Here is a 26,271-nt window from a genome sequence, read left to right as displayed (position 1 = left end):
AAAGAGACATCTTGGTGGGACATCTCAAACTGACCTGGCAGCAGTGTTTCTGACAGGAGCCCCCCCCCCCCCCCCCGGTTATCAATCATCAGACTCCGATGGATCCAGAGTACGTGGAATGATTGCAGAATGGATTTTGAAGTCCCAGCCCGGCGTCAGCGTTCTGCCAGTTGCATGTCACAGGTTTGCCTATTTGTTCAAAGAGCTTGAGTGGGGGGGGGGGCGATGCCCCGCCCTCGACTCCCATTGATGAGGTATGTTCACAGATGGATACTGAGGGCCCGCTTGGAGCACAAACATTAGGGGACTGAGTGCACGTTTGTGCACCCACACGTTCACAATGCAGCACATCAGGTGCACGTTTGTGATCCGGCAATACAGGAAAACATGGTACGACAAGAGATGAATGCAAACGTCAGTCCAGTTCACAGAGCGACGGGGGGGAGGGGGGGGGCATGCGCTACTCAGAGAACGGTGGGAACATGCCCAGGTCAGCAAAGTCCTCGATGTTGTAGTTGGCCGTTCCTTGGGTGGGATCTCCAGCCATGGGTAACATGTCCTGCAGAGACACGGGGGGGGGGCTATCAGACACATTACACGTCTGTGTACTCTGGTAGGCAGCCAGAGCTGGACACTCTACCAGAGCAGCCGGCGTGAGAAAACATCCAACGCCTGCGTGGTACTGCGTTGATTCTCGAAACACATCCCCAATTTATCAGTCGTAAACTCAGTGTGTCGCTGAGAGGATCAATACCAGGATCAATCAGGATCAATACCAAGATCAAAACCAGGATCAATCAGGATCAACCAGGATCAATACCAGGATCAATCAGGATCAATACCAGGATCAATCAGGATCAATACCAGGATCAATCAGGATCAACCGGGATCAATACCAGGATCAATACCAGGATCAATCAGGATCAATACCAAGATCAATCAGGATCAACCAGGATCAATCAGGATCAATACCAGGATCAATCAGGATCAACCGGGATCAATACCAGGATCAATACCAGGATCAATACCAGGATCAATCAGGATCAATACCAGGATCAATCAGGATCAACCGGGATCAATACCAGGATCAATACCAGGATCAATCAGGATCAATACCAAGATCAATCAGGATCAACCAGGATCAATCAGGATCAATAGCAAGATCAATACCAGGATCAATCAGGATCAACCGGGATCAATACCAGGATCAATACCAGGATCAATACCAGGGTCAATCAGGATCAAAACCAGGATCAATCAGGATCAACCAGGATCAATACCAGGATCAATCAGGATCAATCAGGATCAATACCAGGATCAATCAGGATCAACCGGGATCAATACCAGGATCAATACCAGGATCAATCAGGATCAATACCAGGATCAATCAGGATCAACCAGGATCAATCAGGATCAATACCAAGATCAATACCAGGATAAATCAGGATCAACCAGGATCAATACCAGGATCGATACCAGGATCAATATCAGGATCAATACCAGGATCAAATGTTTTAGTCCGTTTGAGAACTGAGAACTGTTCGAAACCCAAATGTAGAAAATGCAAAATACTTTGAAGTTTCATTTTTTAGTTTGTTCCTTATACTAAAGTTAAACTAGTGGACACAACAGAATCATCGCAGTACTTCATCGCAGTACTTCATCGCAGTACTTCATCCACACAGCGGCACTGTAGCAGGAAGTAAACTCATCGGTTCTTCAGCCTGTAGAACCAGAACCTCTGCAGGGGCGTCTCACCTGGAAGACCTCCGTCTGGTTGGAGGCTGGGTGTGTGTGCTGCTCCCCGGCCTGCTGCGAGTGGTGCTGGTTCTGCCACTGGGACCAGACCTCACTGGGGCGTCCCTGGAACTGGGCGCCGCTCTGGCTGCTCTCTCCGGACACGTCTGGAAACACACGGAGTCAAACCCATCCGGCTCGGAGCCAGTCTGTCTTCAGACGGCGCCGCGGTGTCTCACCGAACGCCGTGCTGCGGGTCGTCAGTCCCGAGTAGGCGTTCCCACTGGGGGAGGACGTGGCTGGGGAGGACAGGGGGCTGTAGGAGGCCGGGTCCGTCTGGTAGCTGTGGCCAGAACCGATACCAAACGGGCTGGACTGGGCTTTGCTGGACTGTAGAGAACAGAGGCCGGTTAGACGTTACAGATGCATCTCCGTTCGGGTCAGAACCACGTCACAGCGAGCAGCGCCGAACAAGCCCCGCCCCTGAACAAGCCCCCGCCCCTGAACAAGCCCCCGCCCGAGAACAAGCCCCCGCCCCTGAACAAGCCCCCGCCCCTGAACAAGCCCCGCCCCTGAACAAGCCCCCGCCCCTGAACAAGCCCCGCCCCTGAACAAGCCCCCGCCCCTGAACAAGCCCCCGCCCCTGAACAAGCCCCCGCCCCTGAACAAGTCCTGCCCCTGAACAAGCCCCCGCCCCTGAACAAGCCCCGCCCCTGAACAAGCCCCCGCCCCTGAACAAGCCCTGCCCCTGAACAAGCCCCCGCCCAAGAACAAGCCCCCGCCCCTGAACAAGTCCTGCCCCTGAACAAGCCCCCGCCCCTGAACAAGCCCTGCCCCTGAACAAGCCCCCGCCCCTGAACAAGCCCCGCCCCTGAACAAGCCCCCGCCCCTGAACAAGCCCTGCCCCTGAACAAGCCCCCGCCCAAGAACAAGCCCCCGCCCCTGAACAAGCCCCCGCCCCTGAACAAGCCCCCGCCCCTGAACAAGTCCTGCCCCTGAACAAGCCCCCGCCCCTGAACAAGCCCTGCCCCTGAACAAGCCCCCGCCCCTGAACAAGCCCCGCCCCTGAACAAGCCCCCCGCCCCTGAACAAGCCCCCGCCCGAGAACAAGCGCTTCAACGTGGCCGGTGAGAGGATGGGATCTGCGTCTGCATTAAGGTGAACAAACAGCCCGATGGAACCGTCCCGCGGTTCCTCCGAGCGTTCGGGCCCAGCGGGTTCTGTCGGGCAGCGCCGCTTCAGAACTGCGGGTCAGCCTGGGTGAACACATCGAGCCGTCTGGCTCAGGTTAGCGAGACTCCAGAGGTAAATGAACAACAAAAGATTTCACTGCAGAGGAATGGCATGGCCAAGTGGAAGACAGATGACCCCCCCCGAAGACACGCAAATAACACGCCACACGAGAAGAGAGCATCCATCTAGCTCCTCCCCTCACATCCACCTCCCTGCTTTCTTATAATTAAAACGATCTCCTCCTGGAAACATTCCCAACATTTCCTGAAAAGTTCCTCCAGAACTTCTGGAGTTATCTTGCTAACAGACAGACAGACAGACGCTGGCGGTGATGCTAAAGCTACTAGCAGCTCGCTTGACACATAACTTGGATATCGACAGAACCCGGAGAGAACCCACGCAGAAAGGCCACAAGTCGGGTTCGACCCCCCCCCCCCGACCTCCTTGCTGTGAGGCAACACTGCGCCACCGGGCCGCCCCGCTGTGACGCTCAACACGATGCTCAAATGATGTCGGGTAAAACTGACAATAAAACCGGAATAAGAGCAGAACAGCGTCCAGACAGGAAGCGCGTTTCCCAGCAAGGGAGCAGAGCCGCCTGCTTCCTGGTCACACATCATCATCAGCTCCACCCTGAAGTGGCGGAGAGCCTTTAGCGAGGCGTTTCCTCACAGTTAAAACAAGCTGTGGAGTTTTTTTTTTGTCCAACATAGCACAACAAGAACAACCAGGAAGAAGGCGGGCCTTTGTTTGATCCTCTTCCAGGCTCCTGTTCAAAGCCAACGCTTCACACGTTAGGTTACGTCACTCAAGCTGTCTTCCGAGTCCCTCGTAGGCGGGGGGGTCCACGAGGGAGGACGCCACACCCGTTAGTAGAACCAACAAGATAAAAGTTCCTCCTGATACAGTTACCTGTCCAGAGAAGGGGGGGCGGCTGCCCGACCAGGCCACCTGGCCTGGGTTGAGCTGCCGGCTGATCTGAGCTAGATTCTGATTGGACGGGCCTGATGGCTGGATGTCATTCACCCCGGGAACGTGGATCACCGAGGAGCTACGAGGACAGAAAGGAAAGGCTGGGGTGAAACGACTAGCATCACACCAAACCACAGCGGCACCCTGCCGTGACCGGACACGGACACGGACACGGACACGGACACGGACACGGACCTGAAGCTTTTACCAGAGTGTCCCTGCTGGAAGGGGGAGCTCTGGGAGTAGAGCTGCTGTCCTCCAGCGGTGGACGAGGGAACCATCATCTTCTTGTCTCCCGCTGAACGGAGAAAGAGGAGAACAAATGAGGGGCGCCTTTGAGCGATGAAACCCGGAACCGCTGAAAACGGGCTCCAAAGTGGAACTCGTTCAAAATGTAGGCCGGCTAACTGCTACTAAAAAACAGACCTCCGCCAAGCAGCTCAGTCCCGCCTACACGGACTCACGCCTAAAATAATGATCCTGCATTTACGTTATTAGACTGAAAACGTCGCCGTAGCAACTGGGTTCACGCCGATATCATCGTTGGTAACAGATCCGCTGACTTCCTGCTGAGTCTACCGTGTCTTGTTCAGAACTTCATTTGTTCCCTTGCATTGATGAAAATTCAGAAGGTCCCCTTCTTGTATCAGAATTCTGCTCGGATCCGGATCAACCTTATCCGGTATTCGTTTCCAAGCAGCCTGACCATTTATTGGGGACTTATCCCTCTATGAATGGCATGTATTAGTATTACTATTATTACTATTATCCCTCTATGAATGGCATGTATTAGTGTTACTATTATTACTATTACCTCCCAGTGAGTAAAAATACCCTGCGTCCACACGGTGATCTGGATCAGCACCAGAAGGTTCCGGATTGTTCTTGGTGTCTTTTTACACCAACCATGAAAAGTCAAAGTGAATCAGAGCTGATTCAGTTTTAACTGACTCTTGAATGGACACAGACATCCGACTACGGCTACAACGTAGGACTGCTGTTTGATTTGTGCTGCAGACTCCCGAGTTCATCGACGCTCTCCCATCGCTGACCCCCCCCCCCCAGCGCTACGCCTCGGCGTGCTGCACACGCTCCAGCACCGTGTGAATGCGCATGGGCGTGTAAATCAGGTGCGACTGTGAGGACGGGTGCCGATGTGCGTGTCGTACAGCCGGAGATGCTCGTGTACATCTCGGCGAAGCGGGGGTCTCGTTCCTGGGAGAACAAGACTTCCGTCTTGTCGATGTTCTTCGCCGCTTCGTGGACGCCGCTGCCGACGCTCGCCACGGGGACCTGAGGACGAGAGCGAGGCTTAAAGGCGCTCGGGAAGCGGCTCAGCAGTCGTCGTCGTCAGAGTTCACGAGGTGGTGATTTGCTGCTGAAGGGGGAGGTTACCTGGGAAAGGTCGTAGGCGGTCAGTCCGTCTCTCTGGTGAACCTCCAGCTCAGCCTGCTGCTGCTGAAGCTGCCTGAGAAGCAGGAAACCCCCAACATGAACTCAATACACAGACTACCATGACAGATGCAAGGTTCAGTGGGAGTAGCAGTAGGAGACACGGCTGAGACCACAAACGGTGGACACGTGTAGAACTGCAGGACAGTAACAGAGAACGGGTCGGAACTATCAGACGACGGCGCCAGAACGTCTCGCCACCGTAACGATTGTGCAGAGACTTTTACATTGACGCCTCTGATTGAATGCGTCAGGCTATTTGGGGGAAACGGTGTCAAATTTATGATGTGGAAGTCCGAACATCCTGAAAGTCCAAGTGCATCAAATCTGAAAGGGTTTTAATATCCCGCACGAGACGACTAGAACACCTACTTGACATTGGTATTTGTGCAGATGATGTACTCGATCTCATCAGAGTAGGGGTTCTGGAAGGTGAAGCTGCTGGTCCGGATCAGCATCCACTCCCTGTTCTTCATCCGGAAACGATACATGACTGACAGCACCTGACCCTTCAGCTTCACCACCTGGGGAACACAGAATGCCGCTGGTTACCGTCTGTGGTTGGAGACTTTCATCCCTATGATCCACAAAGGTCAAGTCACAAGTCCTTCTGAGGAAGCACAAGGACATGCCAAACATCGCGGTCCAATGAAAAGCATTTTAAATGACGAGTCTTACCTGCTGGAAGCTTTCTCGTAAGTGACTCTGGTCCTCGGGGTGGCAGAACTCCAGGATATCTTTTCCCAGCAGGTCCTAAATGGCAGCGTAGCAGTCAGCCAGAAAAAAAGGTCTTTGCTTAACTAGACAAATGCACTCTGGGTAAATTATCCAACGAAATCATCTGGGATCAGAACAACTCGAAAATGACCATATACCCGGTTAGGGGTACAGATAAGCCTGACTCAAGCTTCATGGTGCATTCATCTGTGGCATTATATCTAGTGCACCATCTTTTGAAGTATTATCATGTACAATATACAACAACTAGATACCAAATCTAACAGATGGACTTGCATTGGTGTGCAGACATTTTACCTGAACGTTATTTGCAGTTAATTTAGAAACATGAAAACTCAAAATGATATTATCATGATCTTAATCATCGACTTGTGATGTTAGCTGAGATGAGTCAGAGCTTCAGACGCAGAGCTCCAGCCTGTTCTCTGGACAGAAGCGTTGCAGTTCAGATAAAGCAGGTAGAAGATGAGCTGCAGACAAACAGCAAACACTGAGCGATCGAGCAGCTGCCTGCCGTCCTGTCCTCGGTAAACAGGAGAGCGGAGCCGACGAGCCACAGGAATGTCTCCGACACGCCAGAGCAACAAGTGTTTTTCATTCCCGTCGGCTTCTCTCCACCGACACCGCTCATTAACTCATAGCTGATAATGTGAAGAATTACCAAGTCATGGAATTCTTTCCTCCTGTCGACATGCACAGTTCATCTGAGAGCGTGGAGCGACTAGAGGACAACAACATGAAGCGACTAGAGGACAACAACATGGAGCGACTAGAGGACAACAACATGGAGCGACTAGAGGACAACAACATGGAGCGACTAGAGGACAACAACATGGAGCGACTAGATGACAACAACATGAAGCGACTAGATGACGACAACATGGAGCGACTAGAGGACAACAACATGAAGCGACTAGATGACAACAACATGGAGCGACTAGAGGACAACAACCTGGAGCGACTAGAGGACAACAACATGGAGCGACTAGAGGACAACAACATGAAGCGACTAGAGAACAACAACATGGAGCGACTAGAGGACAACAACATGGAGCGACTAGAGGACAACATGGAGCGACTAGATGACGACAACATGGAGCGACTAGAGGACAACATGGAGCGACTAGATGACGACAACATGGAGCGACTAGATGACGACAACATGGAGCGACTAGAGGACAACAACATGAAGCGACTAGAGGACAACAACATGGAGCGACTAGAGGACAACAACATGGAGCGACTAGATGACAACAACATGGAGCGACTAGAGGAAAACAACATGGAGCGACTAGAGGACAACAACATGAAGCGACTAGAGGAAAACAACATGGAGCGACTAGATGACAACAACATGGAGCGACTAGAGGACAACAACCTGGAGCGACTAGAGGACAACAACCTGGAGCGACTAGAGGACAACAACATGAAGCGACTAGAGGACAACAACCTGGAGCGACTACAGGACAACAACATGGAACGACTAGAGGACAACAACCTGGAGCGACTAGAGGACAACAACATGAAGCGACTAGAGGACAACAACCTGGAGCGACTAGAGGACAACAACATGGAGCGACTAGAGGACAACATGGAGCGACTAGATGACGACAACATGGAGCGACTAGAGGACAACAACATGAAGCGACTAGATGACGACAACATGGAGCGACTAGAGGACAACAACATGAAGCGACTAGATGACAACAACATGGAGCGACTAGAGGACAACAACCTGGAGCGACTAGAGGACAACAACATGGAGCGACTAGAGGACAACAACATGAAGCGACTAGAGAACAACAACATGGAGCGACTAGAGGACAACAACATGGAGCGACTAGAGGACAACATGGAGCGACTAGATGACGACAACATGGAGCGACTAGAGGACAACAACATGAAACGACTAGAGGACAACAACATGGAGCGACTAGAGGACAACAACATGGAGCGACTAGAGGACAACAACATGGAGCGACTAGATGACAACAACATGGAGCGACTAGAGGAAAACAACATGGAGCGACTAGAGGACAACAACATGAAGCGACTAGAGGAAAACAACATGGAGCGACTAGATGACAACAACATGGAGCGACTAGAGGACAACAACCTGGAGCGACTAGAGGACAACAACCTGGAGCGACTAGAGGACAACAACATGAAGCGACTAGAGGACAACAACCTGGAGCGACTAGAGGACAACAACATGGAACGACTAGAGGACAACAACATGGAGCGACTAGAGGACAACAACATGAAGCGACTAGAGGACAACAACCTGGAGCGACTAGAGGACAACAACATGAAGAGACTACAGGACAACAACATGAAGCGACTAGAGGACAACAACATGGAGCGACTAGAGGAAAACAACATGAAGCGACTAGAGGACAACAAATGGAGCGACTAGAGGACAACAACCTGGAGCAACTAGAGGGCAGCAACATAGAGCGACTCGAGAACAACAACATGAAGCAACTAGAGGACAACAAAATGGAGCGACTAGAGGACGGCAACATGGAGCGACTAGAGGACAACAACATGGAGCGACTAGAGGACAACATGGAGCGACTAGATGACGACAACATGGAGCGACTAGATGACGACAACATGGAGCGACTAGAGGACAACAACATGAAGCGACTAGAAGACAACAACATGGAGCGACTAGAGGACAACAACATGGAGCGACTAGATGACAACAACATGGAGCGACTAGAGGAAAACAACATGGAGCGACTAGAGGACAACAACATGAAGCGACTAGAGGAAAACAACATGGAGCGACTAGATGACAACAACATGGAGCGACTAGAGGACAACAACCTGGAGCGACTAGAGGACAACAACCTGGAGCGACTAGAGGACAACAACATGAAGCGACTAGAGGACAACAACCTGGAGCGACTAGAGGACAACAACATGGAACGACTAGAGGACAACAACATGGAGCGACTAGAGGACAACAACATGAAGCGACTAGAGGACAACAACCTGGAGCGACTAGAGGACAACAACATGAAGAGACTACAGGACAACAACATGAAGCGACTAGAGGACAACAACATGGAGCGACTAGAGGAAAACAACATGAAGCGACTAGAGGACAACAAATGGAGCGACTAGAGGACAACAACCTGGAGCAACTAGAGGGCAGCAACATAGAGCGACTCGAGAACAACAACATGAAGCAACTAGAGGACAACAAAATGGAGCGACTAGAGGACGGCAACATGGAGCGACTAGAGGACAACAACATGGAGCGACTAGAGGACAACAATATGGAGCGACTAGAGTGCAACAACACGGACCGACTAGAGGACAACAAATGGAGCGACTAGAGGACGGCAACATGGAGCGACTAGAGGACAACAACACGGAGCGACTAGAGGACAACAATACGGAGCGACTAGAGGACAACAATACGGAGCGACTAGAGGACAACAATACGGAGCGACTAGAGGACAACAATACGGAGCGACTAGAGGACGGCAACACAGAGCGACTAGAGTGCAACAACACAGAGCGACTAGAGGACAACAACATGGAGCAACTAGAAGGCAGCAACATGGAGCAACTAGAGTGCAACAACACGGAGCAACTAGAAGGCAGCAACACGGAGCGACTAGAGGACAACAATACGGAGCAACCAGAGGACAACAATACGGAGCGACCAGAGGACAACAATACGGAGCGACTAGAGGACAACAATACGGAGCGACTAGAGGACGACAACATGGAGCAACTAGAGGACAACAATACGGAGCGACTAGAGGACAACAATACGGAGCGACTAGAGGACGGCAACACGGAGCGACTAGAGGACGACACAGAGGTAGACTCTGGCAGGTCGTCTTTTGGGACCGTCACTTTACTAAATCTCCGGTCTAACCAAACCTGTCTGCTTCCTTACTACATTATTACAGGATTACTTTACTCTTTAATTTATAAATCCTCAAATGGAATCCTCTATGAAACCCAAACCGATGTTTAGCATCACGCCTCTATTCAGGAAGAAGGTAGCAGACATACTTGTTTAAGTTGCCTTACTTCGGTCTTGAACTCGCAACCAGTCCTGAGGATGTCGGGTAACTTGGACAAGCCGTTTGGGCTGCATGAAGTTCGGACGGCTTCACCGAGCAGCTTGATGAAACTTATTCTATTCAACCTAACTTTGCTGAGCAGAGCTCGAAGATGAGCTGATCGAGACTACAGGCGGCGCGGGTAAATTCAATCCTGTCTGACAGTGGGAGCTGGACTCTGGAACAACGACTACAACGATAATAATAATAGTAATAACAGTCTCCTTTCAACCAGCAGAAGAGGCTTCGCTCGCACTAGCGCAGCTACGACAGCAGCCGCCTGCTGACCTGAGGCTGGTAACCAATGACATTGATGCAGCGCGGGTCCACGAAGGTGATGACGCCATCCGAGTTGTGCCGTGACAGGAACTCTGTGGGGACCGACAGGCCGTTCATGTCCATAGAGACAGGTGAGCTGGTCACCTGGGAAAAAGCACACACAGAAAAATCATGCTTCCCATGTTGACCGAGTCAACAAGTAAGAAACCGACTTTCGTGCAACATTTGTACAAAACGTTTGAGTTAGGGTGGCATGGTGGTGGAGTGGTTAGCGCTGTTGCCTCACAGCAAGAAGGCACTGGGTTCGAGTCCTATCAGTGTTGTGTTTGTATGTTCTCCCCATGGGTTCTCTCCCCCATGGGTTCTCTCCCCCATGGGTTCTCTCCGGGTGTGTTTGAGTGTGTGCGTGAACGGTTGTTTGTCTCTGCGCTGGCAACACATCCGGGGTGTGCCCCGCCTCTTAGCTGGGATAGGGTCCGCCTCTTAGCTGGGATAGGGCCCGCCTCCTAGCTGGGATAGGGTCCCGTGACCCGCAAAGCGGACAAGAGGTAGAACATGAAACATGAACGAATGTTTGCGTCAGCCTGACATCGGATGTCCTGTCATGTGACTACGACACGGCTGATGCCGCAACAAGTCCGCGTTACATTCGACTGATCGGACCCACCTGAAGTCTTCCGATGGCCACCAGACAGTATTTGCTCGTCTGACCCGACTCCGTTTCTTCATCTGGTATCGTCATTCCTGGGGAAGATAAAGAGGAGCAGGAGCGGCGTGAAACACGCGCCACTGTGTGCACGTTTGTAGAAAACTTTGCAGCATTTATGACCATCAACTGGCAACACTTCGGCACAACGACGTTCACTGTCGGAAGAAAATATCAAAGTCTTCCCGACATCGGTCCACGACTGACCGTCTCCTGGAAGTGAGAACTTTGTTCTCTCAAAGTGTCCTGCAGGGCATCCTCGACGGCACACATTGATAATATTGCTTATGCCTACCTAAGTAATATGAACAGTATAAAGCAAATCTCCCAGTCAACAAAGCCGTGACTAAAAATAATCAGTTAATGAATAAAACAAAAAAGAAAAAAAAAATTAGATCCTTGTTTCAAGTGTATTAAATAACAGCACGTATAGTGGAGTCGTCTCCATCACATCTCCTCAAGGTGTAAAAAGATTCTTAACGTAACAGAATGACTTCACTTTTACTGAGTCAAAATGGTCAAGGAAAGGCGCTTTTGAGCAACACATGTTGATGTGAGAGTTTAAAGGCCACAAAAGCACAAATCAATATTACATTACTCTTGTCAGCTGTAGAGGAAACATTATAAAAACCTGTTTACACTTGAGACTGAGATAAACCCCTTCACAATGTTTCCCTTTGTCCCAGGATGACAGCGTCCACCAGGTTGCAGAACGGTCGGGTTCTAGCTCAGTGGCAGGAGAGAGAGAGTGAGCAGGTCAAGCACGTGTGCAAGGGCGTGATCTCTCTTCTTTATCTGTAATAGCGTCGGGACCCGAGTGTTCTGAAAAAGGAACCGAGGACTGAGACTCACCGCACCTTGTTGTAGTTCTCAAGATCGTCTTTTTAGGGGTCTCGGTCTCGTCTCGGGCGGACTCTAGACTTTTGATCAAGACCAGTGGAGACCAAGCCGGTACGACTGTGATAAGTGAGAAATGAAGAATGCAGCTGCTGCGCTGGAGTGATACACCCCCCCCCCCCCCCCCCGCACACAGAGAGTGGATGAAGGCGACTGGAGACGCGGCACCCCCGGAAAATTTGCCACTAAACATGTCGCAAAACTCCTCAATCATTAAGTTTGGTTTCCAAAACCATCAGGACTTCCTCTGCAAAACGACATGTAGCTAAGACACTTTGCAGCGCGCAAACTCTGCGGTGCGGTGCACTACTCACAGGAACAGCCGGCACAACGTCAGACTCATCGGCGCATTGAGACGAAGCAGAGAGACAGGTAAAGCAACCGTTGGATCAGCACCACTGGGAAAGTTACAATCAGGACATTCCAGCACCCCATCCGAGACAATGAGCGAAAATAAGCTCCGTTCGTCCCACGATCGGTTTTTGTTAACAGCTACTTAATATCACGGCTGTTAGCTTGTCAGCATTGTCAAAGCCAAGCTAACGGAATAACAAACAATGAAGAAGCCAGGTATTAGTCGAGCCCCCAGGCCTTACTGGGGAGGGTCTTATGCAATGGAAACGTTCTTCACTGCACCAGTAAATGGAATGCAAACATGCTTTTATTTACCCCCCTCATCTCTAGAGCCAGGCAGGACCATCCTGTCTCACCCCCCTCATCTCTAGAGCCAGGCAGGTCCATCCTGTCTCACCATCCCCATCTCTACAGCCAGGCAGGTCCATCCTGTCTCACCCTCCTCATCTCTAGAGCCAGGCAGGACCATCCTGTCTCACCCTCCTCATCTCTAGAGCCAGGCAGGTCCATCCTGTCTCACCCCCCTCATCTCTAGAGCCAGGCAGGACCATCCTGTCTCACCCTCCTCATCTCTAGAGCCAGGCAGGACCATCCTATCTCACCCTCCTCATCTCTAGAGCCAGGCAGGACCATCCTGTCTCACCCCCCTCATCTCTAGAGCCAGATAGGACCATCCTGTCTCATCCCCCTCATCTCTAGAGCCAGGCAGGACCATCCTGTCTCACCCCCCTCACCTCTAGAGCCAGATAGGACCATCCTGTCTCACCCCCCTCATCTCTAGAGCCAGATAGGACCATCCTGTCTCACCCCCCTCATCTCTAGAGCCAGATAGGACCATCCTGTCTCACCCTCCTCATCTCTAGAGCCAGGCAGGACCATCCTGTCTCACCCTCCTCATCTCTAGAGCCAGGCAGGTCCATCCTGTCTCACCCCCCTCATCTCTAGAGCCAGGCAGGACCATCCTGTCTCACCCTCCTCATCTCTAGAGCCAGGCAGGACCATCCTATCTCACCCTCCTCATCTCTAGAGCCAGGCAGGACCATCCTGTCTCACCCCCCTCATCTCTAGAGCCAGATAGGACCATCCTGTCTCACCCCCCTCATCTCTAGAGCCAGGCAGGACCATCCTGTCTCACCCCCCTCATCTCTAGAGCCAGATAGGACCATCCTGTCTCACCCCCCTCATCTCTAGAGCCAGATAGGACCATCCTGTCTCACCCCCCTCATCTCTAGAGCCAGGCAGGACCATCCTGTCTCACCCCCCTCATCTCTAGAGCCAGGCAGGACCATCCTGTCTCACCCCCCTCATCTCTAGAGCCAGATAGGACCATCCTGTCTCACCCCCCTCATCTCTAGAGCCAGATAGGACCATCCTGTCTCACCCCCCTCATCTCTAGAGCCAGATAGGACCATCCTGTCTCACCCCCCTCATCTCTAGAGCCAGATAGGACCATCCTGTCTCACCCCCCTCATCTCTAGAGCCAGGCAGGACCATCCTGTCTCACCCCCCTCATCTCTAGAGCCAGATAGGACCATCCTGTCTCACCCCCCTCATCTCTAGAGCCAGGCAGGACCATCCTGTCTCACCCCCCTCATCTCTAGAGCCAGATAGGACCATCCTGTCTCACCCTCCTCATCTCTAGAGCCAGGCAGGACCATCCTGTCTCACCCCCCTCATCTCTAGAGCCAGGCAGGACCATCCTGTCTCACCCCCCTCATCTCTAGAGCCAGACAGGACCATCCTGTCTCACCCCCCTCATCTCTCGAGCCAGGCAGGTCCATCCTGTCTCACCATCCCCATCTCTAGAGCCAGGCAGGTCCATCCTGTCTCACCCTCCTCATCTGTAGAGCCAGACAGGTCCATCCTGTCTCACCCTCCTCATCTCTAGAGCCAGGCAGGACCATCCTGTCTCACCCTCCTCATCTCTAGAGCCAGGCAGGTCCATCCTGTCTCACCATCCCCATCTCTAGAGCCAGGCAGGTCCATCCTGTCTCACCCTCCTTATCTGTAGAGCCAGACAGGTCCATCCTGTCTCACCCTCCTCATCTCTAGAGCCAGGCAGGACCATCCTGTCTCACCCTCCTCATCTCTAGAGCCAGGCAGGACCATCCTGTCTCACCCTCCTGATCTCTAGAGCCAGGCAGGGCCATCCTGTCTCACCACCCTCATCTCTAGAGCCAGATAGGACCATCCTGTCTCACCATCCCCATCTCTAGAGCCAGGCAGGTCCATCCTGTCTCACCCTCCTTATCTGTAGAGCCAGACAGGTCCATCCTGTCTCACCCTCCTCATCTCTAGAGCCAGGCAGGACCATCCTGTCTCACCCTCCTCATCTCTAGAGCCAGGCAGGACCATCCTGTCTCACCCTCCTCATCTCTCAAGCCAGGCAGGACCATCCTGTCTCACCCTCCTGATCTCTAGAGCCAGGCAGGGCCATCCTGTCTCACCACCCTCAGCTCTTGTCTCGGTCTCGATACTCTCTAGTCTCGATAATGTCTTGGTCTGGTTCTTCCAGCTGGAGCATCTAGGTCTTGACTACAACACTAGCCCCACCTGAAAAGCAGAGATTTTGGTATGAATGTTCCAATTCTGGGATGCTAGGGGTGAGAGACACGTAAGTCTCACAGCCAGATAAAAGATAAGTGAAGCCATGGTATTTTATCCCAGGATAAGTAGAGATTCAAAAGTCTTACTATATTACCAAAAGTATGTGTTCACCTATCTGAATCATTGAATTCAGGTGTTTCAATCACATCCATGGACGCAGGCGTATAAAATCAAGCATCTAGCCATGCAGACTACTCCAGCTGGAAGAACCAGCTGTTTGTTGAGGCGTAAAAATGTGAGTTCTACATCCACGAGTTAATCTTCCTGGGTTTTGTCGTCAACTCCGAGGGGATCAGGATTTGGCTGGCGACTCCTCTCATCACTCTCACCTCGCAGAAGAGGTCTTTCCAATGGCCCCCTGCTGCAGGACAAGGCTTCTGTAAGTTAAAGAACTGCTTCACCGCTGCTCTTATCTTAATCTGTCCTGATCCCTCTCTTTATTGTCGAGGTAGGCGCTTTGGACTCCGGGGTAGGAGCGATGCTGGCGGTCAAACTGGGCCTGGAGGAATGGCGGCATTGGCTGGAGGGGACCGAAAAGCCACTTGGTACACTTGGTCTGCTAAGAGACTAAACTGCCGTCAAGCCAGGTGGGCATTATTCTTTACCCGGTTTAATTTCTGCCTATCCTTTCGCCCAGGCTCGAAGAATACTAAACCCGACGCCTTGTCCAGGCGAGATCTACCGGGCCACCAACCCCTCCAGCCTGACCTGCCTGCATCGTGGGCCTGGTTACCGGGGAGGTTGAAGAGCGAGTGAGACAAACGCAGCCAATTTATTCAATATTACCAATTTAAAAAGGTGCACTAACACATTTTCAGGATCCATCTTGGATCTCAGGGTTCCTGAAGATGGAGCGTGGCGTCATTTGATGTCTGCGTTGCTTTTAAACCTTACAAACGTCACGACTTTCATCTGTTGTTTATGAGAATGCACCGATGGTGATTTGCAGTGAACCTCCAGAAATCAATGCCCCTACCTTTCATCAACACGGGGCTGAGTGGAAAACGGCTGTATTGAGCAATTTCTTTTTAAAAGCAGCCGTCGTGAAGGGAGGAATTTTGTTTAGCTGAAATATCTTACCTATGAGGAAAGATTCGAGAAAGCCGGCCTCCCCTGGCCCGTCTGCGTACAAAAACAAACTAAATATACTGCACCCCCGTCCTGTTACTTGTCTCCGGCGATCAGCAGCAGCTGGACTGGTTCGTGTTTGCAGCGCGTGTCTGTTCTATCCATCTGCTTTCTATGAGCGTGTGTGTCCGGTCTGCTCAGCAGATGCCAGCAGGATTACTGCATTCCGCATTTCACATATTTCATCCCAGTATTTTTAGTACAAGGAAATTAACCATATGTCAGCAATTTCAAAACCTAATTGTTGGGCGTATGATTATGTGTATCAGAGAATTATTGCAGTGTGACCTTTAGTTCTAATCAATACTACTATTTTCTATTTTGACGTGCCAGAGTGTTCCAAAGACATTCAAAGAGCACGACCACGAATCTCTGCGATTTGAATCATCTCTAGTTTAGTGGACGACCATCAATAAAAATGTTTGCTTACATCGACTGCAGCCAAACGCCTCTCCTCGCTCACTCGCGATGCTGCTAAAGCAACGGGGGAACAACGGATTAGCACCTCACAGGTGGGGGGGGGGGGGTCTTTTCATTCTCAGTAATACTGCACCTGGCGCTAGCTTTACCACAGCACTGACTCTTTTCTGAATACATATAGACGTGTACTGCTTCTTGTATTGTGGGGACGTGTACTGCTTCTTGTTTTGCGGGGACGTGTACCGCTTCTTGTTTTGCGGGGACGTGTACTGCTTCTTGTTTTGCGGGGACGTGTACTGCTTCTTGTTTTGCGGGGACGTGTACTGCTTCTTGTTTCTGGTGCACAAGTGAGGCATTGATATTCATCATAACATGCTAGTCTTCATCATTTGAATCGTACAACATGCTAACGAAATGAAACGTTATGATGAATTTACTATCTAAAACATCACACGCAGTTCCAAGTTCACACAGTGAAATTGGAACTGCGTGGAGGCCCTGCAAGTGTGTGAGAGTCTCAGAGAAAAGTATTTGTTCTACACAGTCTGCGCTCGAGTTTGCTGTTACAGCAAACATCGGCTTTGTGAGTTTGGAAATGCATCAACACAAAGAGACTGCAAAAACACCTCAGCAGTCAAAAGTACACGGGGAAAGACAAATGTTTCTACTGAGACTCTCGCTCACGCATCTCGCTGTTGTTCTGGACCCGAGGCTGAACCTGATCAAGCTGCTTTAGCTCAGACCGGAAGGCATCTCTAGTCTCTACGTGCACAGATTTGTGCACGGAGGTGAAAGATGGACACCAAGTGTGTGTGTTTGTTCACCTGCCGGTGGCCAGGCTTTGATGTAGCCGGTGCAATGGACCACAGAGTACTGAGCCTCTCCTTCTTTAGAGGGTCCAAGGCCATTCCTGTTAGCACACACACACACACACACACACACACACACACACCCTATTACACAAAGGTGCAATGGGCATCATTTGTGCGGGTAGCAACTTGATTTGTGCAGCATATACCTGTATCTCTTCCTCATGTTGGACAGACGGTTCAGGGAGATGTGGTCCACTGGAGCGTTACCGCACCTGAACACAAACATGAGACATCATCACTATCGGGTCTGCACGTATTGCACGCTGCCACGCCCTCCCGAAAGACGCCACGGCCAGGAAAAGAAAGTCTTTGGTTTGCGCAGGCTTCTCAAGAAACAGGTCCTTCAAAACTCGGCACAAATTGTTTCTGTCTGTTAAAGCTACTGTTCAAAGTACACACTTCCCACGTCATCGGACTCTGCCTGACAAAGTGCTGCCCTTGACTGTCTGGGATCATGGTGCAGACATTTTCCCAAAGGTCTCCCTGGAGTCTGGTCCCGAGGTCGGTTTACTCCAAAATCACTAGTTCATAATTAAAGATTTATTTCTCCCCAAACAGCTGAGACTGCAATTATCGTCTGTGGAGAGGGTGGAACCGTGCCGTCTCCACGGCAACGTTCTCACTGGAGCATCTTGCCAACATGAGGGTATTTTAAAGCTGCCTGGTTGGAGCCCACTTCAAACACGAAGCCTCTAAAGAGCTCCTCCAGCATCCCACCTGTCAACCGACTCTGAGCCATCAACACGCCCCCCCCACCCCCGACAGCGAAACGTCGCATCCCCATACTGACATTTAGATAAAGGAGACGCTGCATCACGTACTGCACGTTTCATATGCTTTGTGTCAGCACAATGACGGCCCCGCCCCCTGCACAAGTCTCCAAGTTGCTCCAGAATGCTACGCTAACATTTCAGTCCGAGCAGCTTTTGCTTTCCGTCCGAGTTGAAACCGGCAGGAATGATGGATGTAAACGCTGCAGAGTGAATCGATCGACCTGTAGGCGATAGAAATATTCCTGCCGTCACATCACAGAGACACAAAACGCCGTTGAACTCTTCTGTGGTACTTCTGTTGTACTTCTGTGGTACTATCGCACGTTCCAGCTTTGTGTTGTCAGATCTCCTTCCTGCAGGACTGAACGCACGTCTCCTTTTTCATTCGGACTTCTTCCGAATGAAGCTGTCGTGTTTTTACGCACGGACTCTTGCGAACTCTTCACGCTCTGAAACGTTCCTCTAAGAGTAAATGCAGCAGCCTCAACCCAGTAACAGTGACTTCTTCAGACAGAGCATTCTGGGTAACGAGTCCTCTCCGTCCATCCTGGATGAGCGGCTCGTCTACGACGCAGGAGACGCTCGCTGAACGGTGTGTAAAATGTCAGCGTACGCAACGCCTCTTAGACGGGGAAGTCTCCTCGGAACTGATTTGGGTTCAGATCACAGTTTCCAGGTGGATCACAACTGCGATCATGTTAATGTTAACAACCGTGAAACAATGGCATGTTTAATGGTGCGCGCGCACGCACACACACACACACACACACAGCTGAGAGCCTCAAGTCAGAACGCTCGCTAAAAACAGACGTAGAAAGAGCCGGCATGGAAAATGAACGAGGAACTAAATAACCGTCTCTGTAAACGTCTGCTGTGACTCCGTCTGCCACAACCGTTCAGCAAACGCTTATTCACTTCTGACCAATCGTGACGGAGTGAGGGAATAACACACACACCTCAGGCGACAGATGAAGGAGCGTCGGGAGCCCATGCACATCCTCATGGAGGACTGCTGTCCCTCCTTCTTCACTGTCCCCGTCTTCAGATCTAGGATGCGTCCTGTAAGAAGAACCACACACACACACACACACACAGGATCAGGTTAAGATCAGGTGGCTGAAACACACAGGAATCATCATGACATGTGACCATCGATGCTGGATCCCTGTCTCTACGTCTCAGCGAGACGTGGTCAAAGGGGAGGAGCTTGCCGACTGAAGGCATTCCCTGATTCTTACTCTTTACCGATGTCGTCGGTAAAAAGCTCCGACGCCTGGAATGTTTAGCTTCAGGCTAGTTTTAGAGAATTCAGTCAGAACTGATGCTTTAATGGGTTTGTTTTTGTGACACAAAGCATTGCTGAGAATGAGGTCTTGCATTTCAGCTGCGTTGATGTAAGATGGGGGAGGGGGGGGGGGGGGGCTGAAATGCCACAGCTTGGCTTTGTTACTGTAAACCTCCATCCTCATTAGAACACGGCTCATCCTTTCCAGACGGAAAAAGAATTCCATCAGCAAAAAATAGCAGGCTGACTGGACCTTCACAAACAAACACGTGATTTTCGGGATCTAATTCCAAGCAGCCGACGACAATAAACACACAACAGATCGAGTCCCGTCAGTGAGACAAACGTTACCGGACCTGAAGCGTTCTCGTCTCTGTCCTCAGTTTATAAACTGGACATCTTTATTCATCAGTCAGGAAGCATTTCTTTGCACATTTAATGGAAAAATATACACCGTAGACATTTATGCAAAAAGATTTAAACAGGAAGCAAACATTAAGCACTAGCAAATAAAACAACATTAATGTCCCCACAAATATAAATATTTTTTATTCCCATAATGAGTTCTAAATAGTGCTGTGCAGGAAACAACCGCTTGTTCCACTGTGGGTGATTCCACGCAGTCGCACAACAACACAGCTCCAGCAGGGAGCAGCAACGGGAGCGAAGCAAGTCGCCTCCGCTGCCTGAGTGACATTCATGTAGAATGCATGAGATTAAACTCTTCATCGAGCAAAGACCAGCAGGGAAGACGGAAGGGACAGGAACAAGGCTGCACCAGCCCGACACTGCTGCCCTCTAGTGGGCACAGAAACCATGACAGTCAGACGGGAGTGCCTTTATGCATCTAGAATTATGAAATACCTGAGTTTGAGTTTATATTAATATGGATTTCATTATTTTACGTAATTAAAAATGGTCATAATGCACATGTTTAAAGTTGGCGTGACTCAACCTTTATATTGTCAGAAGTGAAGCATGTGGCTCTTTCATCTTTCTGTTGAGGCTCCCTGTGACTTTAGGAAATACATTTGTCCAAATAAATCCATACATTCGTTGCCGTGACGACTATTCGTCCAAATAAATCCAGAATTTTGTTGCATTCATCAAATAATTTTTAGCGGAGGGGGCAGGGGGGCAAGGGGACAGTCTTATGCTGTAATGTGACCTAAAACCCTGTGGGGGGCAGCATTGCTGTTTTTGGGTGGATGATCGCAATCACAATGTGAAGAGAAAGAGGCACAGCATCCCATTGTGACCCAGCGACCCATGTCAAACAAAAAGAGGGCGTATTAGAGTAAAAGAAGCTCCTCCCCTACCCGTCATGGAGTTTTCCGTAGTGCTGAGCTGTTCCCTCAGCTTGTCCACATCATCGGGGTGGACCTGTTCATACAGGGTGCTGCCGAACCACTCTGACTGGGTGTGGTTCAGGACTGGCGTTACCGAGTCTGACACGTATATCACCCGGCCCGTCTCTGCAGCGACCACGAACAGGAAGCCGTCTGCCGCCTCCAGGATGAGATGCTTCAGCTCCTGTGGACAAACACGAAGATCACTTTTTGACCAAATCGTCAGTGAACGGGTTTCGTTTCGCGACGGGGTCTTCGGAGCGCGACGCCGCCGTTGAGCGAGGATCAGCTGCACTGTCACCCAGTCGCCTTGTTGCTGCAGTACACAGGGTTACACACCAGGTGGCAGCGTTACCTGCTCAGTGAGGAAGGAGGGCTTGTAGGCCCCGTCAGTGGAAGTGTTGCCTGTGCCCCTCATGGACTTCATGTGGGACACCGCCATGCGCAGGATGGTCAGCTTGTCGGGTTTCCTGGCCAGGGCGCTGCAGGTCGGCACCATGTCCGACAGCTCCGTGATGTACTGCGTCATTTTGTTACGCCGGCGTCGCTCGATCTCACTGTGGTTCTCTCTGCAACAGAGAGGCCAGTTAGCTGCTGGAAGGGGCTGCGGCCTGTCAACCGCCGGCCAGCCAGGATGGAACCAATGACCATCGACTGCGGTGTCTCTGGTCACCAGCCAGGATCGAACCAATGACCATCGGCTGCGATGTCTGGTCACCAGCCAGGATCGAACCAATGACCATCGGCTGCGATGTCTGGTCACCAGCCAGGATCAAACCAATGACCATCGGCTGCGATGTCTCTGGTTACCAGCCAGGATCAAACCAATGACCATCGGCTGCGATGTCTCTGGTTACCAGCCAGGATCAAACCAATGACCATCGGCTGCGATGTCTGGTCACCAGCCAGGATCGAACCAATGACCATCGGCTGCGGTGTCTCTGGTCACCAGCCAGGATCGAACCAATGACCATCGGTCCCTTCTGTGATTTATCAAAAAGTTTTAATCCCCAGCTCTGATCGGTTTCATTCAAAATGTTAACTCCTAATTACTGTCTGGAATTAAGAGTCACGATCAATATTCTGGACGAGCCATTGATCCTTCGTATGTGAGATAGACAAAGATAAACGTGAGCGAGGGATTGTCTTTGGTGGCCGGGGAGGGGGTCCAGACTGCAGGAGGCTCTGGGGGGTACCGAACACACGCCCCACAAATGACCTTGAAAAACAAAACTAGGCTTTTTCATGTTGGTAAAATCGGCCGGTTTGTGTTGAGTGACGCCAGCGGACGGTGAACTATTCGGCACGGCCAGCTGTGCAACAGTCACTGGAGAACATCTGTATGCTCCTGATGCCGTCTCCAACAGACCCGGAAACTCCAACAGAGCCGGAAACTCCCGACACCGACGGCCATCGCCAGCAGAATTTAGAATATACCAACCTACCATGTTTTTATACAAATCCTACAAGCTGTATTTGGTACTTCAACTTCAACAGCTGGATAGTCCGTTGGTCCCAGAGTCAATGGAGAGCCCCCGCTGGCCCGGTTGGCCCGGCCGACCTGGAGCATCGCTCCTAATCCCCCCCCAGCAGGAATCTGACCGTCACCATCGTACCTACAGAGAACGGAGGACACGGCGGCTTTACTCAGAAAGCCAAGCATTGCACGCGCTACCCCGGGTTCACCTCAGAAATGCACCTTGACTTTGTCAAGGCCGGCGGACCGGACTGTTCTCTGCAAGCTTACCTTGAGAATTTGCTCGGCCCCTCTCCGTCTTCATCGTCAAAGTCCACTCTGAAAAAGAGCATCTCCATCAGAGAGAGAATAGCTTGTGTTCCCCAGGAGGAGTAATTCTGCAGGGAACGCCACGGCTCCACCCGGGACACCGACATCAGCGCTACGTCCTCCGACACGCCGACGGGCAGAGGGTCGGGGGTCGAACCCCCACCCTCTGATGAGTGGACGCCCAGCGTGATGCTAACCTGCGTCCTCCGACACGCCGACGGGCAGAGGGTCGGGGGTCGAACCCCCACCCTCTGATGAGTGGACGCCCAGCGTGATGCTAACCTGCGTCCTCCGACACGCCGACGGGCAGAGGGTCGGGGGTCGAACCCCCACCCTCTGATGAGTGGTCGCCCAGCGTGATGCTAACCTGCGTCCTCCGACACGCCGACGGGCAAAGACACGTTTTTGGCTAGAAAGATGAACTTCTCCACGTTTCTTGTCGACACTGTGGATTTCTCCACTTGCTTTAGTCCATCAGCGACTTTAACAGGAAGCCAAAGTCGTAGTGAGGTGGGCGGGGCTTCCAGCTCAGGCTTCTCGCTTGCGTTTGCCAGGATGCCATTAGCCCCGCCTTTGAGCTACCAGTGCCCCTCCCTCTCAGTCAGTGGTGTTCGACACACAGAGGCGTCCCTGTGGAAACTCGCCCAGGACTTTAGTTCCGCACGGAGCTCTTAGATCACGCAAAACCGAAACGGTACGCAAGTGGACCGAACCAAACATGTATGACCGAAGCGGTTCATTAAGTTACGTGAACCGTTACAACCACGTAATGATTCAAACCAATAAATGATGCATTTGCGTGAACAAATGGTTAATAATTGTGATGTTAAGAGCCGTTTCATTTGTACTATTTCTACCGGAATTTGTCTGCCGAATCATATTTAATTATTGTGAATACTACACAAAGCTCAAAGTACTGTGTTTCTCCAATGTTTTCAGTCCACACTTTGAGTTTTCCTCCGGGGGCAGGTTGGGTCGGGTTCCAGCCACAGGACTGGACCTGAAGCCACTCGGTTCTGTTCTCATTACTACCCACAGGGACGTAAAGACGAAGCTGCTCGTGATGCAACTCGGGCTTTTAAATGGAAACAGCCAACGTGGGTTTGGGTTTGGGTGATTTACTCACCCTCCGGATCTCCTCTTGCCCCCACGGCCTGGCACAGTGCCCCCCATCCTCACCTGGCTGGCTCCCACTGCCCCCGGCATCGCTACTGTCCCCGGCAACTCACTGCCCATCTCTGGAAGACACAGCAGAAACGGAAGACAGTCCAACTTGTCTCATGGAGAATCGTCCAACTTCCCATTGGGGCAGTTTTGTGTGTGCTGGGGGGGCAAACTGCACGAGCACACACACACTGTTATCCATCACACTCGTCACTGCGCACCGCAGCCAGCACACAGCTCAAAGCATGCAGAATAGCACGTATTAGTACACGTTCCGGGTACAACGGAGGACGTGTTCTCATCTCTGACAGGCCCAACATTTATTTCTGCCTTTGACTTTCATTGCCATTAACTTTATTATTATAACCAAATTATTGACGTCATCGCCGAATCCCGTGTGTCACTCATTGCAACGTGTGTGTGTGTGTATGTGTGTGTTTAATATTAACATTAACGTGGAAGGTCAATACAATAAGAAAAATCCCTTCAAAACATAAATGTTCATTATTTCAGTATCAAAACTCTCTTTTGTAAAGTGTTTTTACATTTGTCCTTTAGCATTAGCACAAAATAAATCATTGTGGTCTTTGTACTTTTTTCTGCCTTTATTTTCTGAGTCTTCTTCATTCTTCCTCCCTCAGTCGCTCTTCTTCACCCTCATTCTTGTCACACACACACACACACACACACACACGTGTATTGATTTGAGTTCTCCCCACACATTTCCCGCTCCTTATCACTCTTATATTCCCTCTCAGCTAAAAACCAAACTAAAAGCTGATGTTTTCTACAGGAAAGTCATTGATCCAATTCAGCCAATAAAGAAGACCTGTCTTTCTTTGATGTAACTTTCTTCAAATGGAAAGATTCATCTAATGAAGAAACATTCCCCTTTGTATCTAGAAACATTCCCCTTTGTATCTAGAAACATTCCCCTTTGTATGTAGAAACATTCCTCTTTGTATCTAGAAACATTCCCCTTTGTATCTAGAAACATTCCCCTTTGTATCTAGAAACATTCCCCTTTGTATGTAGAAACATTCCTCTTTGTATCTAGAAACATTCCCCTTTGTGGCCAGAAACATTCCCCTTTGTATCTAGAAACATTCCCCTTTGTATCTAGAAACATTCCCCTTTGTATCTAGAAACATTCCCCTTTGTATGTAGAAACATTCCCCTTTGTGGCCAGAAACATTCAACTTTGGCAGTTTTGCTTGAAGCCTGACTAATATAAAAGTATTTGTTGATCAACCAGTCGAGTTGGTTACTCCAAAGAACTGGCATAACTGTTACTACTTCACACCTTCAAATACTAGAATAATGAATATCAGATATTTCTCTTTAGAGTACATCTGTTGACTGCCGGCACCTCAGTCCAGTCCTGCAGCGTCCACAGAGTCCTGCATCGTCCACAGAGACCAGCATCGTCCACAGAGTCCTGCAGCGTCCACAGAGACCTGCAGCGTCCACAGAGACCTGCAGCGTCCACAGAGACCTGCATCGTCCACAGAGACCTGCATCGTCCACTGAAACCTGCGTCGTCCACAGAGACCTGCGTCGTCCACAGAGACCTGCAGCGTCCACAGAGACCTGCGTCGTCCACAGAGACCTGCAGCGTCCACAGAGACCTGCAGCGTCCACAGAGACCTGCAGCGTCCACTGAGACCTGCAGCGTCCACAGAGACCTGCATCATCCCCAGAGACCTGCATCGTCCCCAGAGACCTGCATCGTCCACAGAGACCTGCATTGTCCACAGACCTGCATCGTCCACAGAGACCTGCATTGTCCACAGACCTGCATCGTCCACAGAGACCTGCATCGTCCACAGAGACCTGCATTGTCCACAGACCTGCATCGTCCACAGAGACCTGCATCGTCCACAGAGACCTGCATTGTCCACAGACCTGCATCGTCCAGAGACCTGCGTCATGCTTTAGTCAGCAGGCTGGACACTAGGGACGTCCCGATCAGGTTTATTTCCCCCCCGAGTCTGAGTCATTGGATTTTGAACTGATACGAGTGAAAAATGGATCCAGGATGTCTCTTATTTTTAGCTCGAACATTTTCACTTTGGACTTGGACTAGTGCAGTGCTTCTAAATTATTTTCTGCCACGCCCCCCCTAGGAAGAAAAAAACATTTCACCCCCCCCAAAAAAAACACTCTTGTATCCTTATTAACATACAAAGAAATATAAAATGACTTTTTTTTATTTGCAACAGAAAATATTTGAAGTGCATCAATTTGCCTGACATTTTAATCCTTAAACTACAATTTATACAATTAAATTAAATAACATCAATAAATAATAATAAATTAATATTGATCAGCAACATTAACTAGGGAGCACAAAATATACAACACTTTAACCTATAAAACCAAAATGAAAAAAGAATTGTACTTTTAGCAAAATGAGGAAGTCCGGTCTTTC

The 26,271-nt window shown here is 50.6% G+C and overlaps 1 protein-coding gene and 1 long non-coding RNA gene across 2 annotated transcripts in view; one reads left to right on the top strand and one right to left on the bottom strand.

Moving 5' to 3' along the window:
• Positions 1 to 436: 436 nt before the first annotated feature.
• arnt2 (aryl-hydrocarbon receptor nuclear translocator 2) overlaps positions 437 to 26,271 on the bottom strand; it is a 30,157-nt gene continuing 4,322 nt past the window's right edge. Inside the window, 20 exon segments of the mRNA XM_068742457.1 lie at positions 437 to 559; positions 1,759 to 1,904; positions 1,977 to 2,127; positions 3,883 to 4,021; positions 4,138 to 4,240; positions 5,112 to 5,235; positions 5,338 to 5,410; positions 5,767 to 5,918; positions 6,073 to 6,147; positions 10,509 to 10,643; positions 11,167 to 11,243; positions 17,436 to 17,521; positions 17,630 to 17,695; positions 19,213 to 19,315; positions 20,861 to 21,074; positions 21,246 to 21,459; positions 22,452 to 22,480; positions 22,482 to 22,506; positions 22,638 to 22,685; positions 23,803 to 23,914. Coding sequence (XP_068598558.1) covers positions 461 to 559; positions 1,759 to 1,904; positions 1,977 to 2,127; positions 3,883 to 4,021; positions 4,138 to 4,240; positions 5,112 to 5,235; positions 5,338 to 5,410; positions 5,767 to 5,918; positions 6,073 to 6,147; positions 10,509 to 10,643; positions 11,167 to 11,243; positions 17,436 to 17,521; positions 17,630 to 17,695; positions 19,213 to 19,315; positions 20,861 to 21,074; positions 21,246 to 21,459; positions 22,452 to 22,480; positions 22,482 to 22,506; positions 22,638 to 22,685; positions 23,803 to 23,914 — 2,171 coding nt within the window. The 3' untranslated portion in view covers positions 437 to 460.
• Positions 15,361 to 15,877, top strand: LOC137917655 (uncharacterized). Its single transcript, XR_011106685.1, has 3 exons — positions 15,361 to 15,442; positions 15,516 to 15,608; positions 15,701 to 15,877. It is a non-coding gene; the product is annotated as an uncharacterized lncRNA (long non-coding RNA).

The sequence above is a fragment of the Brachionichthys hirsutus genome, chromosome 1, assembly GCF_040956055.1.
Source record: "Brachionichthys hirsutus isolate HB-005 chromosome 1, CSIRO-AGI_Bhir_v1, whole genome shotgun sequence".
NCBI classification, from domain to species: Eukaryota; Metazoa; Chordata; class Actinopteri; order Lophiiformes; family Brachionichthyidae; genus Brachionichthys; species Brachionichthys hirsutus.
Note: the sequence above shows the minus strand (reverse complement) of the source record. Positions and strands in the feature narration are given on the sequence as shown.